We start from the raw sequence: 15,019 nt of genomic DNA, 5'->3' as shown, positions 1-15,019 counted from the left end.
TAAATCCATGATTTAAATCTTTAATCTAATTAACTTTTTTTGCTAAAACGAAAAGAAATGCTTTTGGAAAGACGTGTTTGACGATGTAAGCCAAATCACAGAGATTGAGAACAAGGCAAGGCAGTTTCCCTCAACCGTTACAGCCAATCCGTCCTCTCTGTAATTAGGGTTTTAATTTTTTTTCCAAAATTGAAATCAATTTCAATAATTATTCTAATTAAATTAATTAATTAAAATTTTTACCTTTTTTATGTTTATATATCCGTCTCTCTATTTATGAACATTCACTCTTTATCTCTCTCTTGCTGATTATTGGCAGCAGCTGCCCGTAGGCTGTAGCTGCTCCTACTTATATTTGCCCTGAAATTTTGATTCCTGGGTTGATCTGGTTTCAGCTTTTTGAGTTAGAGAGAGATATGGAGGATGGTTTCTGTCAGTGGAGTGTGTTCAGATCTCTGTTGGCTATTCTTCAGTGGTGGGCTTTCAACGTTACCGTGATTATCATGAACAAGTGGATCTTTCAGGTTTATTTTTCTGCCTCTCTTTGTATAATTTTGTATGAATTCTTGTAAATTGGGGGGCGCCAACCCGGTTGAGTTCGTTTAATTGTCTTCATGAGTGGAGTTTGGTTCGTGCTTTAAATTTATTATGTTATAATTCTCAATTCTCAAGTTTTATCTTGTTATTGTACTGTGATGTTGATTTTGTTTGAGGGGTTGACTTAATTTTTGGTCGGTGTTGGGTTTTCAGTGTTTGGGCTCCTCTTTTTGTTGGTTTTTATTTCTAAGTTTGTTAATTAATCGAGGGCTGTGTTTGGCTGCTTGGAATTTGATTTCGGTGGGATTGGCTGTTATTATTCTTTCTGAAAAATGACGGATGGCGTGTCAACTCCAAAGCTTTAACTCCATGCAACCAAAGACAGTGTGTTTGTTTGGTTCCATAGAAAAAAATTATTACTTTATTTCTATTGGTGCTTTGAGTTCTAGTTGATTTATTCATAGTTTATAATTATATTTCATCTTGTTGAATTTCTTTTACATTTGTTTATGGGATCTTTATGCCGTTAGAATCACTTTTCTGTATGTGGAGGAAAGCAGCTTTTGCCTAGGCTGTTTGTTTTGTTCGCTTATGAGCCGTTTGTCTGGGAAGAGAATTTCAGATCTAAACTATAGGTTAGAAATGTGGATGGTTAGGGAAAGGGGTTGCTTTTTATGTACAAGGTTTGTTGGACCTACATTAATTTTACAATTATATCTCAATTTGGTTCTTTTACAGAAACTGGACTTCAAATTTCCTCTAACAGTGTCATGTATTCACTTCATATGCTCATCCATTGGAGCATATATGGTGATCAAGGTGCTGAAACTTAAACCCTTGATAATGGTTGACCCTGGAGATAGATGGAGAAGGATATTTCCCATGTCTTTTGTGTTCTGTATCAACATTGTGTTGGGGAATGTGAGTTTACGCTACATTCCAGTTTCTTTTATGCAGACAATTAAGTCATTCACTCCAGCAACTACAGGTCTGATTCTATAGTTGGTATCATGAATTTTTATCGCTCTTCTATGCATTCTAGTAAATTTCATGTGATTGATTTATAATAATACCTGATCTCGATGGATTTTGCAGTTGTTTTACAGTGGATGGTTTGGAGAAAGTACTTTGACTGGCGAATTTGGGCTTCTTTGGTACCCATAGTTGGAGGAATACTTCTCACATCTGTCACAGAGCTGAGTTTTAATATGTTTGGATTTTGCGCAGCATTATTTGGATGTTTGGCCACATCTACAAAGACTATCCTTGCAGAATCTCTGCTTCACGGATACAAATTTGACAGGTAGTGCCTTTGTCATTTGAGTTTGTAAATGTTTTCTCCTTGTGGAATTCTTTCATATAGTTTAGATCAAAATTTTCTAGCCGCTGTTATTTTTCATCTGAATGTATTGTTGTTAGTGTGATCATGGACTGTGTTATATCTCAAATATTATCTATATAGAAATATATCATTAATGTTTCTACTTAAATATCACCAATAAACTATATGTTCCTGGGCTCATTAAATCCAGGTACAGTAAGGAGTAAGTTTAATGAAGATGATGGAAACCAATTTTAATCTGGAGGAAATTGAATATGGGTACAATTAGGAGGAAGTATAACGAAATCAAGAATTTTTAAAGATAGTCTTATTCGTGCAGAAATCATACATCTTTGTTACTGGTGCTTGCTTAGATTCTTCTGGATACATAAGAAAAAACTATTCTGTTGCTGATTATTTGAAATGATTATCTAAGATCATTCAATTTTTGAATAGTGTGTGGATTTATGTGCTTGCGTAAAGACCTCTGCAATGAATTGTTATTGTACAATTTGTACTGATTTCCTTTATCCCTCTTATTTTTTATGAACTTAAGCATAAACACAGTGTACTATATGGCACCGTTTGCTACAATGATCTTGGGATTTCCAGCATTGTTACTAGAAGGAAATGGGGTTTTGGATTGGCTTAACACCCACCCTGCTCCTTGGTCTTCCCTCATCATCATTTTGAGCTCTGGGGTGCTGGCATTCTGTCTGAATTTCTCCATCTTTTACGTGATTCACTCCACAACGGCTGTCACATTTAATGTAGCCGGAAATCTTAAGGTAATTTGAATTGAAGGGTGTGATCCTTCATACGTCTTGATGTTACTGATTCCTTGTTTAATAAGTATATCCTCCAAGTCAATGTGGGCTAGCGATACCGATTACTTTAGTTCTAGAAATTATCCTACCCCTGTAGGTAGGCATAGAGAGAAATCACTATTAATAAATTTTCATTTCCCTAACTTGCATATATTCCCTGTTTACCCGCAGAATTTGTTTAACGTTTTCGAATGTTTCTACCTGTTCTCAAACACGGAATTGTCTTTCTTGCATGCTTTATTTCCCTACATTATTCTATAGAAACTTATAAGATGTGGGATACCATAAATTACATGTGCATGTAGGATGATGCAAACAAGATTTAAAGTTGATATGGTAGCTGATTATGATGTTGCACTATGAGTATTTCTTAATCCAGTAACGCTTATTCTGTACAGGTTGCAGTTGCCGTCTTGATTTCCTGGTCGATATTCCGGAATCCTATCTCAGGTTTGAATGCTGTTGGATGTGCTATTACGCTTGTCGGATGTACATTCTACGGATACGTGAGACACTTGATTGCTCAGCAGCCACCACCGGGAACTCCATGTACACCGCGAACACCAAGGAATAGGATGGAACAACTACTTCCCCTTGTAAATGATAAATTAGACGATAAGGTCTAGTTTTAAGAGGGCATACGTGAGGAGAGGAGAGGTGAGGTTTTTAAATTAATCAAATTAGAGTTATTATTATGGTAAATTTTATTTTATTTTTATTATAGTTAATAAAATTAACTAATTTCAATAGTCTTAATTAAGACTTGCAAAAGGGAAGGAACAGAGCAGATCTAAGAAACAAAGACTGAACACAATCCAACCATGATTTCAATTTCAATCACAATTATCCACATTTTGTACATTAAATGCCTTGAAAATATTAAAAAATTACTTAAAAATAAGAAACAATTTTTTTCTGTTCTATTTATTTTTAAAAAAATGCTTTTATCCTTTTTCGAACATTTAAAATGGTTTTACTGCTTTTAAGCATTGCTGTGTTGAACGAGAATGTATTTTTTTTGTACATAAATATATTATAATTTAATTGATGATTTTGAATTAATAATAAAATAATATTTAATAATATGATGACATATTTATATATATGTATATATTTATATATTAAAAATGTATATACGTAGTATTACCCATATCTTTATGCCTGCCAACTCTTAATATTTTTGTTTATTCCAACCCATTATCAATAAATTATGTATTTTAGACACATAGTCCAAGGTTTTGTAGTCATCAAAATATGTTTTAATAGTTTAAAGAGGTTATATATTATCTAATCAATTTTACTTTAATATTTTAAAGTAATATAGACTATATAAACAAAATTTAATATTTTTATCGTGTTTTGTCAAGATGAGATTTGTTTAGTGTGAGAGTTATTGCTGAATTTAAAATGATACAGAAGATACAAACTTTGATGTCAGTCCAAATCCAGAGATTATGTTATAACCTAACAATTTCTGAATAAATAAAAAACCTGAGTTAGTGGCTTACAAGAATGAAACTAAAATTAACGAAACAGTATGGCATGTAAGAGTTTCAAAGTAGTTTGGTCACAAGAAAGAATTCCAGAGAGTATTTTTATAAAGTGGGCTAGAGTTTGTCTTTCTTACTTCGAGAAAGAACAAAACATATTGCAGAAAGAATATCTTTTTCTTGTTAGTTTATCTGAGAGACGAGTAGAATGTCAGGTTTTCTGGTGATTGATTCGTCTTGAACTTACAATGCTGTCATAGGCAACAGATACTTAAGATCCTCAGAGTGGTCATCTCAATATATCACCTGATTATGAAATATCTTACACCTATTGGAGTTGGAATAGTTAGAGGATCTCAATTAGGTTCTTGAAAATGTTCCAACGCCTTTAGGATGACCTCAAAAGGAAAAAGATAGTTCTTGAAGATGACATTGAATTGCCAGGTTCCAGATATTTGAGGTCCCAAGAAAGCGAGTTACCTACTAAACCTGTCAAAAAATTCGGAAAAATCCAAGCTGACGAGCAAGAGCCAACCCAAACTCTCAAAAAAGATGGAGACCTAAATAAACATGTTGCTACACATCTTATTTAATCATTACAGGCAAATCTAGACATATTTGTCTTTGCTCACATTGGTATGAGAGAGATCAATCTCCAAGTGATATGTTGAATACAATGTTACAATATGTTGGAGCAAGTGGCAGACAAACTTCTCTCTATTTGCTTCATTCGGGAATCTCATTCCTAATCAATCATATTCTAGTTTTAAAGCCCAATGGTAAATACATAATATCTTTATCATTCAAAGCTAATTCCGAGTGCGTGTCAACTATAAACTAGGATGGAACAATGTGACCTTCAAGATATCATAACTTCTAAAACGACTTAATTGATACATAGCTTATATATGCGATGTATTAAATGTTTACCACTTGGAGGGCAATTGTTATGAGATCAAAAAACTTAATCCAGGGCAAACCTTGATGACCACTACAATGAATAACAATTAGAGAATAATGACTAGTGGGAATGATTTCATAAACTATATCCAAATGTCGAAACTAAAAAAAGACTCGCTACCTTTTAGAAACTTCACCATATGATAATTGAAATCATGTGTACTATTAACTTAACAATAACTCAATAATAAAGATAAGTTTTCTATTAACTAGCTATGAAATTCAACTACAATTAATATAATGTATTTACTTTTCCTAATTATATTATTATTTTACCTGATTAGATATTATTTTATTTTTGATTCAAAATCACTTAATCATATAATAACACATATTAAATATATATATATATATATTTATATATTTAAAATAGATATACATAATTTTATTATTTATGTTATTGTTGAATTATAAAGAGAATTTTACTACTTGATTATTTTGTTTCATAAATGAAGCATTTGGGCCTTGTTCTCATAAAAACCAAAAATGTTTTAGGTAGACCGACAGGATTACAGTAATAGAATAATATATTATCTTATATATTAGAAATCAAAATTTTTTTTAATCAAATATCATGCCATAAGTCTTTTAAAAAATATTATAAATATTTAAAAATATAAAATTTTTGATATACATTATTATTATATTTTCATTTTCTCTAAAAAGATTTATTAATTTATATCGATAATCAATAAAATTGTGTATACATTTTGAATATATAAAATAAGTATAAAAATAATGTATCTTTATGTGATGAGTAATTTTAAATATAAGATAAAATAACACTTAATCACTAAATAATATATCATATATATACTCATTTTATAATTTCAAAAAATATATATATAACATTACTTATCAATAATATATATATAATACTATAAAATATGTATCATATCATATAATATTATATATATTTTATAATATATATTATTTTTTATTTATATTTATTATATATGTATTATATAATTCTGATAACTATTAATTAAATAATTCATGACCAAACGTGTAATCCACGCACATTGCTCAATAGCATTGGAACACACAATTCCCCGATTTCATCCCCAAAACAAGCAAAAACGATGAGGACCTCTAGGCAAACATTGCCTTCAATCAATTTTCATTCCATCACCAACCGTTCCATCGCGATCAAGTTGACTGGTAACAGTATTCAAGACAGAACAAAGTTGGTACAGATATTAATATTAGATTAGATGTGCTGTTATTACAGAACTTAATTATCTTTATCTGCCATACGCTTAGCTTATACATGGGCCTAATATTGTAATCCTGACGATTAATAATTTAATACATAATTAAGCCAGAAGCCAGAAGTTCTTCTGCCATCTAGTGCTGATAAGGTATCCTCCCATCCCTCTGCTTTGCTTCCTCACTCCAACAGTCAAGCACTCGGCATTTTTTATGCACTGCTCCACAAACTCCTCGGTTCTGCTGGTCCCAACGAAGCTACCAAAAAACCCACAAGCGTCAAATGGATAATGATAAAAAAAAAAGAACCATAGATCCAAGGATGAAGAAAAAGGAGTACTTCGGTTACCAGTTAATGAATGGGGAGGGCCTCTTTTGACCCACTATTAGAACAGATACCTCTAGCTTTTTAACCTGGCTTATCACTGTGGCTAGCTTTGGTCCCTGGATCACAAGTGCTTCAACTTCCACCTGCACATTTTGCCCACAAAAGCAGAGAAAGCACAACACCACTTCAACTAAAGTGACAGAAATACCTGCTATATCTCTCTTTTTACAGAAAATTACATGTAGAATGAAAAAGAAGAAATAAATGTACAACAAATATGAAGTAACTGGAAAAAGGAAAAAATCCCAGAGTCCCATTTCCTCCTTTGAAGAATATTAACAAGAATATGAGGCAATAAGAGTAACCCAAATGCACCTGAAAATATCTTCTCACAAAACTCAAAAGCATAATAAGATAGTTGCAATGTTGGATCTATCAAACAAAAGCCCTTTTTTCTTTCGGAAAAATGTATTATACATGACCCAAGTTAGCTTCATAGGTTAAGCTAAAGGATCCATCGGAAAAAGTTAGTTTGATTAACATGATTTTCTTTTTATGTTAAAAATTTAGACGGATTAACTTGACACCGAATAATAATGTATAATAAAGCGAAAGGTTTTTTACTTAACGCAGGAACTTTAGAACGAAGAAACAAACTTCATACATACCTCAGGTCTGCAGGCCTTGCAGAGAGCTCCAAGGGAGTTAGCGAGGACAGGAGAATGATTTGAAGAACAGTCATGGAGGTGGGAAGGAGGAGGGATGACATGAAGAAGGGTGAGTAAATCGCCCCTGTTGGTTACATGAGTAAGAGCCCACATCATTGCATGTTTGGAGTGAGAAGTTTGATCCACTAAAACCATTACTCTCTTCCTCATCACCGACCCACCATTGTCTCCAACACCGTACTGATTTAGCCCTTCCATTTGCTTCAAACTTCCCTCGCCGCAGTGCCTATTTTCACTGCAGTAACTGTTGCTACCACCGGTTCCCCACCTCCAAGACGATGACCTCCAAGTTTCTTTTCCACTAAGTTGCCTCAAAAATGAAACTGAAGTTGGCATTTTGCTACACAGTTTGCCAAATGTGAAGAGAAAATTATAACGCTTCACGGGTGTAAACTAGCATGCATGTGCAAGTAGTTTACAGAGAAGAAGGAGAGTGTTTAAGAAAGAAATGAAAATAAAAAGAAATGAGATTAGAGAAAGACAAAAAGAGGGATGAATGAGATTGGGAGCTATAGGTGATGAAGAAGAAAAGCCAAGACTTTTTTAATCTTTGTGCAGGTTAAAGTAACCGAAATCGCTGCGGGATAAATTGAGGCTTCATACCCCAGTGGGGAAGAGAGAGTAAACAATCTGTGTGTTCAGTTTCTGATGAGGAAAGAGAGTGTTCTCTGTACCATAAATAAATTGATGATTAGTTTTTATTTTTTTTTTAAGGAACCCAACCGAAAATACCGAGCAAGTTAAACCTTGACTGACCTTAAACGTCTGATATTAAAATATCATCAAGGCATGACTTGAATTCATATATGAGAGGTAGCTTTCAATGCATATGGGGAAGCTGGTCCATGTCTGTGAAAGATGATTGTTGGTTACCACTGCAGGCTAGGAGCATGGCCAGCGATCAAGTTGTAGCGCCATTCCATTTACGTTGATGGGTCACTTTTAGGCGAATCCCAACGCCATGGCATGGCCTTCTTCAACTCCTGTTAGATCACAAGTTCCTGTAAATCGGTTCCCTCTTATGCTAGGCAGACGTGACCACATCTTGGAAACTCTTCCAAATCATACTCCATTTGGAACCCAAGCCCTCCTTTGGCAATTTTACCAAGGTGACATTCCAACCAAATTCATTTAAATTTTAATTTAAATGAATCTAAAATAAGTTTGATTGAAGTAAACTTAAGTTTGAGTTTGGGTTAAAACTCGAGTTTAACTTTTAAGGATGTTTGGTTAATAAAATTTATGAATTTAAAAATTTATTATATGAATTGATTAAAACGATATCTTTTTTATCTATGCATATCAAAATGATATTAGTTTAGTTATTTTTGTTCGGTTATAATTGAATTCAAAACCTCAAACTTAAATTAGATTTAAATTTGAACTTAATTACTCGTATATAAATCAAATTCAAACATCTTTAAGAAGAATTCAATAAACTCAAATTTAAACATAAACTTAATTTTACTTAAATCGAACTAAACTTGAGGATTGAACCTAACCTTAAATTCCACACCAAACGTTTAAGCTATCTCTTAAATGCAATGGAAATTAGCTTGAATCAGATTAAAATCCAAGAATTAAATTAGTGTAATTAGTTGAAAATGGTCAGGAAGCAAGCATGTGATATCATAAATTGCAAGTACTATTATTATTATTTATTACGAAATGGGTCAGCCTTTCCTAATTAGCCACAAACTTTAAATGGGCACAGTAACTTTAGCTACGGGCATATTCCTTTCTTTTAATTGCTCAGCTTCGCCAGCAAAGGAAGAGCAGGCCCACTGTAAAGAATCCTGATCTGACAGACAGCCTATAATTCATTAATTTTTATTCAAGGAAATGTCAGAATTGGGGCGCTAGTGAATTGGCTAATACCGTCAGATGGTCGTACTTGCAAATAATTGCTCCCGGGTGAATCCCTGAGTCTGGACTTATCATGAAATTACCATTATATCCTTTTGTTTTTTTGCTTTCTTGGCTTCATTCCAATAAATATGATCTCCCACTAGCTCCAACATCACAAAGTAACGGTTGACAAAATCTTTCAATTCCAAATAGCCCAACATGAAATCTTTCAACTAAAACTTTTGTGTGTATAAATAAATAAATAAATATTATAAAATTAAAAATTATTATATTATTAATTAAAAATTATTTAATTATATAATAATGGTACATATATATTCAAAAATTAATATATATAGTTTTATTAAATTTGTTCACTCATTCTGATCAAATAGACACATTTTTATTTGGGAGAAGTTAAAAAAATGTGACGTTATGACAACCTTATTCTATTCCATAGATCTCATGATCCTTGATGCCTCTTAGGAAACAAACGTACTCTTAAATCACCTTTGCTTTGGTACATTTAAAGTCATCGTTTGATAATAAAATAACCCTTAAGTAACATTTGATCTTTGATTTTAAGGGTTACTCTAAGTGGTGAAGAGAAGTATTTCTTTTATAAGAGATCAAAGTTTGAATAACATAAACTCCCACATATAAAAGATCAAGTTACAAATAACTGAAGACATGACTAGCAATACACCACAATAAAACATATCTAATTTATCTGATACAATGGTTAAAAATCTAGCCACCATATTTGAATGCTCCAAATAATATACTTTGTAAGCATAAGTCTATCTGCAAAGGATAAATTTTCTCGTCCAAGACGAGATTTCTCCAATATTTTCCTTGCCAAAGGAAGGCAATCCCCATAGGTTAGCTTGAAGGTGAAAAGAGGCACCCCCAAGTACTTTATTGGAAGCTTCCCTTCTGCACAGTTCAATATATTCATTAACCTGATTTTCTCTTCAATAGAAATGCCTCTAAAGAATATATTCCTTTTGGCGTGGTTAGCTTTCAAACTAAACCAGTCTGGGAACCTTAGTACACATTCATTAAAACACTTAAGGGACACTCATCCACAGGACAAAGAAACACGGGGACATCAACAAAATATAAGTGGGTTATATTTTGATCGAAAGGTTCTTAGCAACATTATCCAACAGGCACGAAAGAAGTTCTATAACAATCACAAATAAATAAGGAGAAAAAGGATCCTCTTGTCTAAGCCCCTTGAGCTACCAAAAAAGGCCGAATTTAGAAGTGGAGACACAAACCTCAATCCATTTAACCATCAAGTCCACCTTAGAACACATCTCTTCACCTTAGCCGACCTGTGCTCAGAATGGCGATGGCAACATAAACAACACAAAGAGGTAAGAGAGAGAGAGAGAGAGAGAAAAAGGGCTATGGTGGCCTGGTAAGTTTGATCAGAGAAGATTGTGAAGAGGGGCCAGTGCTAGAGAGAAAGCGCTCTGGCGGAACTTGATGAGAACTGGCTTCACCAATCCAACATGCCAATGAAGTAAGGTCTGATGTGGCTATTATAACAATGCCCTCAAGTCCACTCGCCCATTAAAACCCGGGAAAGGAATTTAATTGATATGGTATTCCAGGAGAAAGGGTTTTACCATTTTATGAGTGACAAGAATTTGGCAATAACAAAAGAATGGTACAAAGCCAACATATTTACAGCATTTACAAATTACAATAATGCACACTTGACATGAAAAGGAGAATTTTCAAGTTAGTTGCTACCCACATAAATTGATAATCCAGTCCCAATCATCGATATAGTTCTTTCATGATTTCATTTCAATGGAAATGCCATCTTCAGAGTGCCTTCATAACTACTTTGCTGGTCGTGTGAACACCCATTGCAGCAAGTTTCAGTACTGGACGACTACTATACAACCTGCAATTATAACTCATATTAGGAAAAATAAGCATCAACAATATAAGATTACCACCAAATTGTTTAAGGTTTCATTCCCATCCTATGTGTTATTTTATCCAATTCTGTAAACAACTTTGAAGAAACAAAAAAGGCTCAGTTGGACGGACAAGTTAAAAGATTAAATTTATCAGTGGAACAGGGAGCTACCCAAGCCGATCTAGTGTTTGTTTCATGGATTCAATTTTGGAACCAGGTTTAGGTGAACAAAAATACCCAATCTAAACCAAATCCAGCTAACAAATCTGCAACCCTAGACATATAAACTCCTGCAACATATACTGCAGGATTTTTATCACATATTTAAGAAGACAGAAGCTTTTTAGATCTGATCCCTGCAAGTACTAGCAAATAATGCATAAAGATGCCTCAGTTTACCTCAACCTACTAATGTCACCCCCTCCCTCTACTGTAGAATATGAATCAAGTCCAGGTATTGTTACTAGTGACCAAATTTTTAACATATGAGGTCATTGCTTCATAGATGGGAAATATGCATACACATCTCATTTCTTTTCACTTGAAGGGCAGCAATTGAGAGTGGCAATCTCAAAAGCATGTAAACAATAACAAAAAAACCAAGGCAACACTGAACACTCACCCTGCCAATGCAAGTCCCCAGGTGGAAAGAGCAAACAACATCTTTCCTGCATGCCAGATACCAAAAATCTTCTCCAATTTGCTCAATTTGCCCCCACCACCCAATGCTTTAGCTAGAACTGCCAATACGTGATATTCAAGATCAATAACAACTTAAAATGGGGTAAATCTCAGCTCATTGGGATGAAAGGTGCTGCGTTTGAAGTTAAACTAGGGAAGATTTAAAAAACTGTCAAGCATCAGATCATGCCCATATATAACTAGTTTAAAAGCATCAAATTTCAATAAATAAAGAAAGAAACAAAACACATTGGTGCTTTGAAACTAGTTTCATATCATTCACTAAACATATGCCTACTCTATACAAGAAAGTATGACAAAGTTACAATAAGAGGGAGTTCTATACAACCTTAGTTGGATTCTGAAAATTCAAATCACAAAGAGAATGACTTTCAAGATTAAAATGTTCAAAAGCAGACTTACTTTTCTGAAGCTCCTCTGGTGTCACATTCTGTAATTCCACGTAACCGAATGATGTGAGTTACATACATGAAACAGACCATAACCATGAACTTTTGAGTGGAAACACACCTGAGCTTTTGGGTTGGCAAAAATGCATTTAGCCATGAAGTTAGCAACCCCATCAACCACATGCTCCTCACTAACAATTACATAACTCTCATCATCAATTCCACTCCATTCCTCCACATTACTTGGTACCATTTCATCCGTCACCCAAACCCACCAACTCGGATTTTCTTGATCAACATTAATCAAAAGTCCGGCTGAAAGCATGTCATCACCTGATCAAATAACCATATATACAAGTCATTATCAAGCTCCAAACCTATAGCATTAAAAACTAACTCAAAAAAATAAGGAAACCTGTGGCCTCCTTAAAAGGAAACTCAATCCCAGTTCCATTAATCGATTCCTGACGAAATTTTCTTAGCCTAGACAAGAATTCCCCAGAATCAACGGTAGCCACTAGCCGTGCATACAACTACAATTACAAAACAACTTCTAATTAATTTAAGCCCTTTTCATATTGAAAATCACGGTAAATAGACATCAAATTACAAAAATTAAAGCAAAAAAATATCATCTTTATATTTAAAAAGCTCCAAAACAACAAATACATACATCAGGAGGACAGTCGTTCAACAAAGCCGGTGATTCAGACAAATTTTCAAGTAGCTTAAGGTTCTGCTCCAGCAAGTTCCTTAACCGGTCGTTTTCCGATTTCAGAGCCTCCAATTCTTCTCTAGATACAGCCTTTGTTTCGGTCTCCTCATGGTGGTGATGTTGGTGGCAACATTCGACGGCTTTCCATGCCACGTCAGCCACCTCCATGACAGTTTTCGCTACCTGTATCGCCTCGCGGCCTGTCATGATTTTTGATCAGGAGAAATTTGTGCAACAACCCCAGGCCGCTCGATTTTGTTCTTGATGTCGTTTTGTGTTCGTGGTGGTTGCCGTTGCGTCTGAAAATGAAAGTTGACAGACAGCGTACGGCGGGGAGGCGAAAATAAATAATAATAGTACTTTGCTGTCTTAGAGGATAAAATCTGTATTTACAAAATAGCCCACAAGTCTTTAAATTATTCATCTCATAATATTGGATAAAAGTTATGTAGAGTAAATTAATTTTCCTCGGTAGGTTTGGCCTAAAAGAATGTTAGATTATGCTATAAATAATATTTTTTTCACTTATCATCTAATAATATATTAAAAATAATAATATAAGCGTAAAAAATAATTTCACTATGTATAAGTTTTGAAATAAAATATAGATTCTTTTTATATATTATATTCTAAAAGTTTTAAACATAATTTAGCTTTTTGCGTGTTTTAAAACTTGTATTTACATCCTTAGACCTTACCTAACATTGAATCACACTATTATCATTGCCAATAATCGAGCCACGACATCAAGACTACCAAGAAAGACAAGTGCATATGACAAAGAGTCTTTATTCTGTCTTGTCCTAAAAAAAAAAAAAGAGTATCAAAAAAATGGATGAAGATTAGGATAAAAAATATTTTTATAGATGGGATGAGAATAAACATATTATCATCTCTACCGGTCTTCCCAATTCCATTTTCATCTAATTTATTAAAATACATGTTCCATTTTAAAAATATTTATCAAAAGCTATAAAATCGAACTCCAATTCATTTTCTTTTGAAAACCTTAATAATTTCATTCTCTACTCTAGTGTTGGTGCCAATTCTTTATGATATTGCATAACATTATTTTGAGTTTTCGTCTTTTCCATGTTTGATCAATAGCATATGCGTGGATTTGTTTACACTCCTTTTTCAATTCTCCTTCCTTTATTTCCCATTTGTTGTCACTTAATTTTGTTTGTATGGTTGTGCAGTACATGGATTAGGCAACAATGGTGGGTTGTTGTTTGGGGTTAAGTGAATGGACTGTTATTGTAAGGTGTTGGTCCTAGTAGCGGGGTGCCATAAAGGTAATAAAAGGAGAAAGAAATAATGGTATACCAAGAAAGGTAAGAAAAAAACATTAAGGGAGAGAAAGACAACAAGAAGAAAAGAAAAAGCTTTATGGTGATTTTTGGGTGGGTTGGTGGCTGAATTTGTGGTGGGTTCTTATTGAGTTTATGGGTGGGTTTGTGATTGAGTTTCTTGTGGGCTTGTAGGTGAGGCTGTGGTGGGTTTTTTATGGACATTATGGTGGGTTTTAGATGGGTCCGGGGTTCTATAATTTTTTTGCAATATTTGTTATTTGTTCGGCTGAATTGTAGTTTTTCAATGCTAAACAAGACCAAGTTTGCGGTGGATTATGGCTTTAAGTTTTCAAACCTGCGGGGTCCTTCTTAGAGCTGGGTTGGAGACAGACATGACGGCAAAGTAAGGGTTAGAGTTGGGATAACCACTTTCCCATCGGACAGGATGAAAACGAGGAATAACATATCTAATCTTATGTAGTTTTGTTGTCATCAAGAATTATTCATGATTATAAGGGAAGTTTGATCAAAGAGATAAAAAAATTAATTTAGTAATATATTTTTTATTATTTATATTATTTTATTAAATTTATAAATAATAAAAAATTTTAATAATATTTTATTACTAATATTAATAATCAAGATTACCATAACCAAATATAGATAGATTATAAGGGGGCGTTTGGTTTGGGTAATATTTGATTATTAAAATAGAAAGATTACCTTAAAGATAG

At 33.5% G+C, this 15,019-nt stretch overlaps 3 protein-coding genes across 3 annotated transcripts; 1 reads left to right on the top strand and 2 right to left on the bottom strand.

Moving 5' to 3' along the window:
• LOC123206092 (UDP-galactose transporter 1-like) lies at positions 1-3,441 on the top strand. Its single transcript, XM_044623215.1, has 6 exons — positions 1-115; positions 396-524; positions 1,276-1,525; positions 1,633-1,840; positions 2,415-2,646; positions 3,084-3,441. Exons 2-6 carry the CDS (start codon positions 417-419, stop codon positions 3,309-3,311), a joined length of 1,026 nt encoding a protein of 341 aa, XP_044479150.1. The 5' UTR covers positions 1-115; positions 396-416; the 3' UTR covers positions 3,312-3,441.
• A 2,881-nt stretch (positions 3,442-6,322) lies between these two features.
• LOC123206105 lies at positions 6,323-8,020 on the bottom strand. The gene is made up of 3 exons (XM_044623233.1): positions 7,341-8,020; positions 6,694-6,815; positions 6,323-6,602 (listed from the first exon to the last, which is right to left on the bottom strand). The coding sequence occupies exons 1-3, from the start codon at positions 7,734-7,736 to the stop codon at positions 6,452-6,454; spliced, it is 669 nt and encodes a 222-aa protein (XP_044479168.1). The 5' UTR covers positions 7,737-8,020; the 3' UTR covers positions 6,323-6,451.
• A 2,339-nt stretch (positions 8,021-10,359) lies between these two features.
• LOC123206095 lies at positions 10,360-13,329 on the bottom strand. The gene is made up of 6 exons (XM_044623219.1): positions 12,952-13,329; positions 12,694-12,811; positions 12,400-12,611; positions 12,292-12,319; positions 11,810-11,927; positions 10,360-11,169 (listed from the first exon to the last, which is right to left on the bottom strand). Exons 1-6 carry the CDS (start codon positions 13,198-13,200, stop codon positions 11,088-11,090), a joined length of 807 nt encoding a protein of 268 aa, XP_044479154.1. The 5' UTR covers positions 13,201-13,329; the 3' UTR covers positions 10,360-11,087.
• Between the last annotated feature and the right edge of the window lie 1,690 nt (positions 13,330-15,019).

The sequence above is a fragment of the Mangifera indica genome, unplaced genomic scaffold, assembly GCF_011075055.1.
Source record: "Mangifera indica cultivar Alphonso unplaced genomic scaffold, CATAS_Mindica_2.1 Un_0024, whole genome shotgun sequence".
NCBI classification, from domain to species: domain Eukaryota; kingdom Viridiplantae; phylum Streptophyta; class Magnoliopsida; order Sapindales; family Anacardiaceae; genus Mangifera; species Mangifera indica.
Note: the sequence above shows the minus strand (reverse complement) of the source record. Positions and strands in the feature narration are given on the sequence as shown.

Bases quoted from the DNA above. Each gene is read 5' to 3' on its own strand.
- LOC123206095 (XM_044623219.1), bottom strand. From the start codon at position 13,200: ATGACAGGCCGCGAGGCGATACAGGTAGCGAAAACTGTCATGGAGGTG. The intron at 12,612-12,693 runs GTTTCCTTATTT...TTATTTGATCAG, and splicing joins TCCTTTTAAGGAGGCCACAG to GTGATGACATGCTTTCAGCC. The intron at 12,320-12,399 runs GTGTGTTTCCAC...GTGGAATTACAG, and splicing joins TTGCCAACCCAAAAGCTCAG to AATGTGACACCAGAGGAGCT.
- LOC123206105 (XM_044623233.1), bottom strand. From the start codon at position 7,736: ATGCCAACTTCAGTTTCATTTTTGAGGCAACTTAGTGGAAAAGAAACT. The intron at 6,816-7,340 runs GTATGTATGAAG...CAAAATGTGCAG, and splicing joins GCAAGGCCTGCAGACCTGAG to GTGGAAGTTGAAGCACTTGT. The intron at 6,603-6,693 runs GTAACCGAAGTA...GTTTTTTGGTAG, and splicing joins CCCTCCCCATTCATTAACTG to CTTCGTTGGGACCAGCAGAA.
- LOC123206092 (XM_044623215.1), top strand. From the start codon at position 417: ATGGAGGATGGTTTCTGTCAGTGGAGTGTGTTCAGATCTCTGTTGGCT. The intron at 525-1,275 runs GTTTATTTTTCT...GTTCTTTTACAG, and splicing joins TGAACAAGTGGATCTTTCAG to AAACTGGACTTCAAATTTCC. The intron at 1,841-2,414 runs GTAGTGCCTTTG...TATGAACTTAAG, and splicing joins CACGGATACAAATTTGACAG to CATAAACACAGTGTACTATA.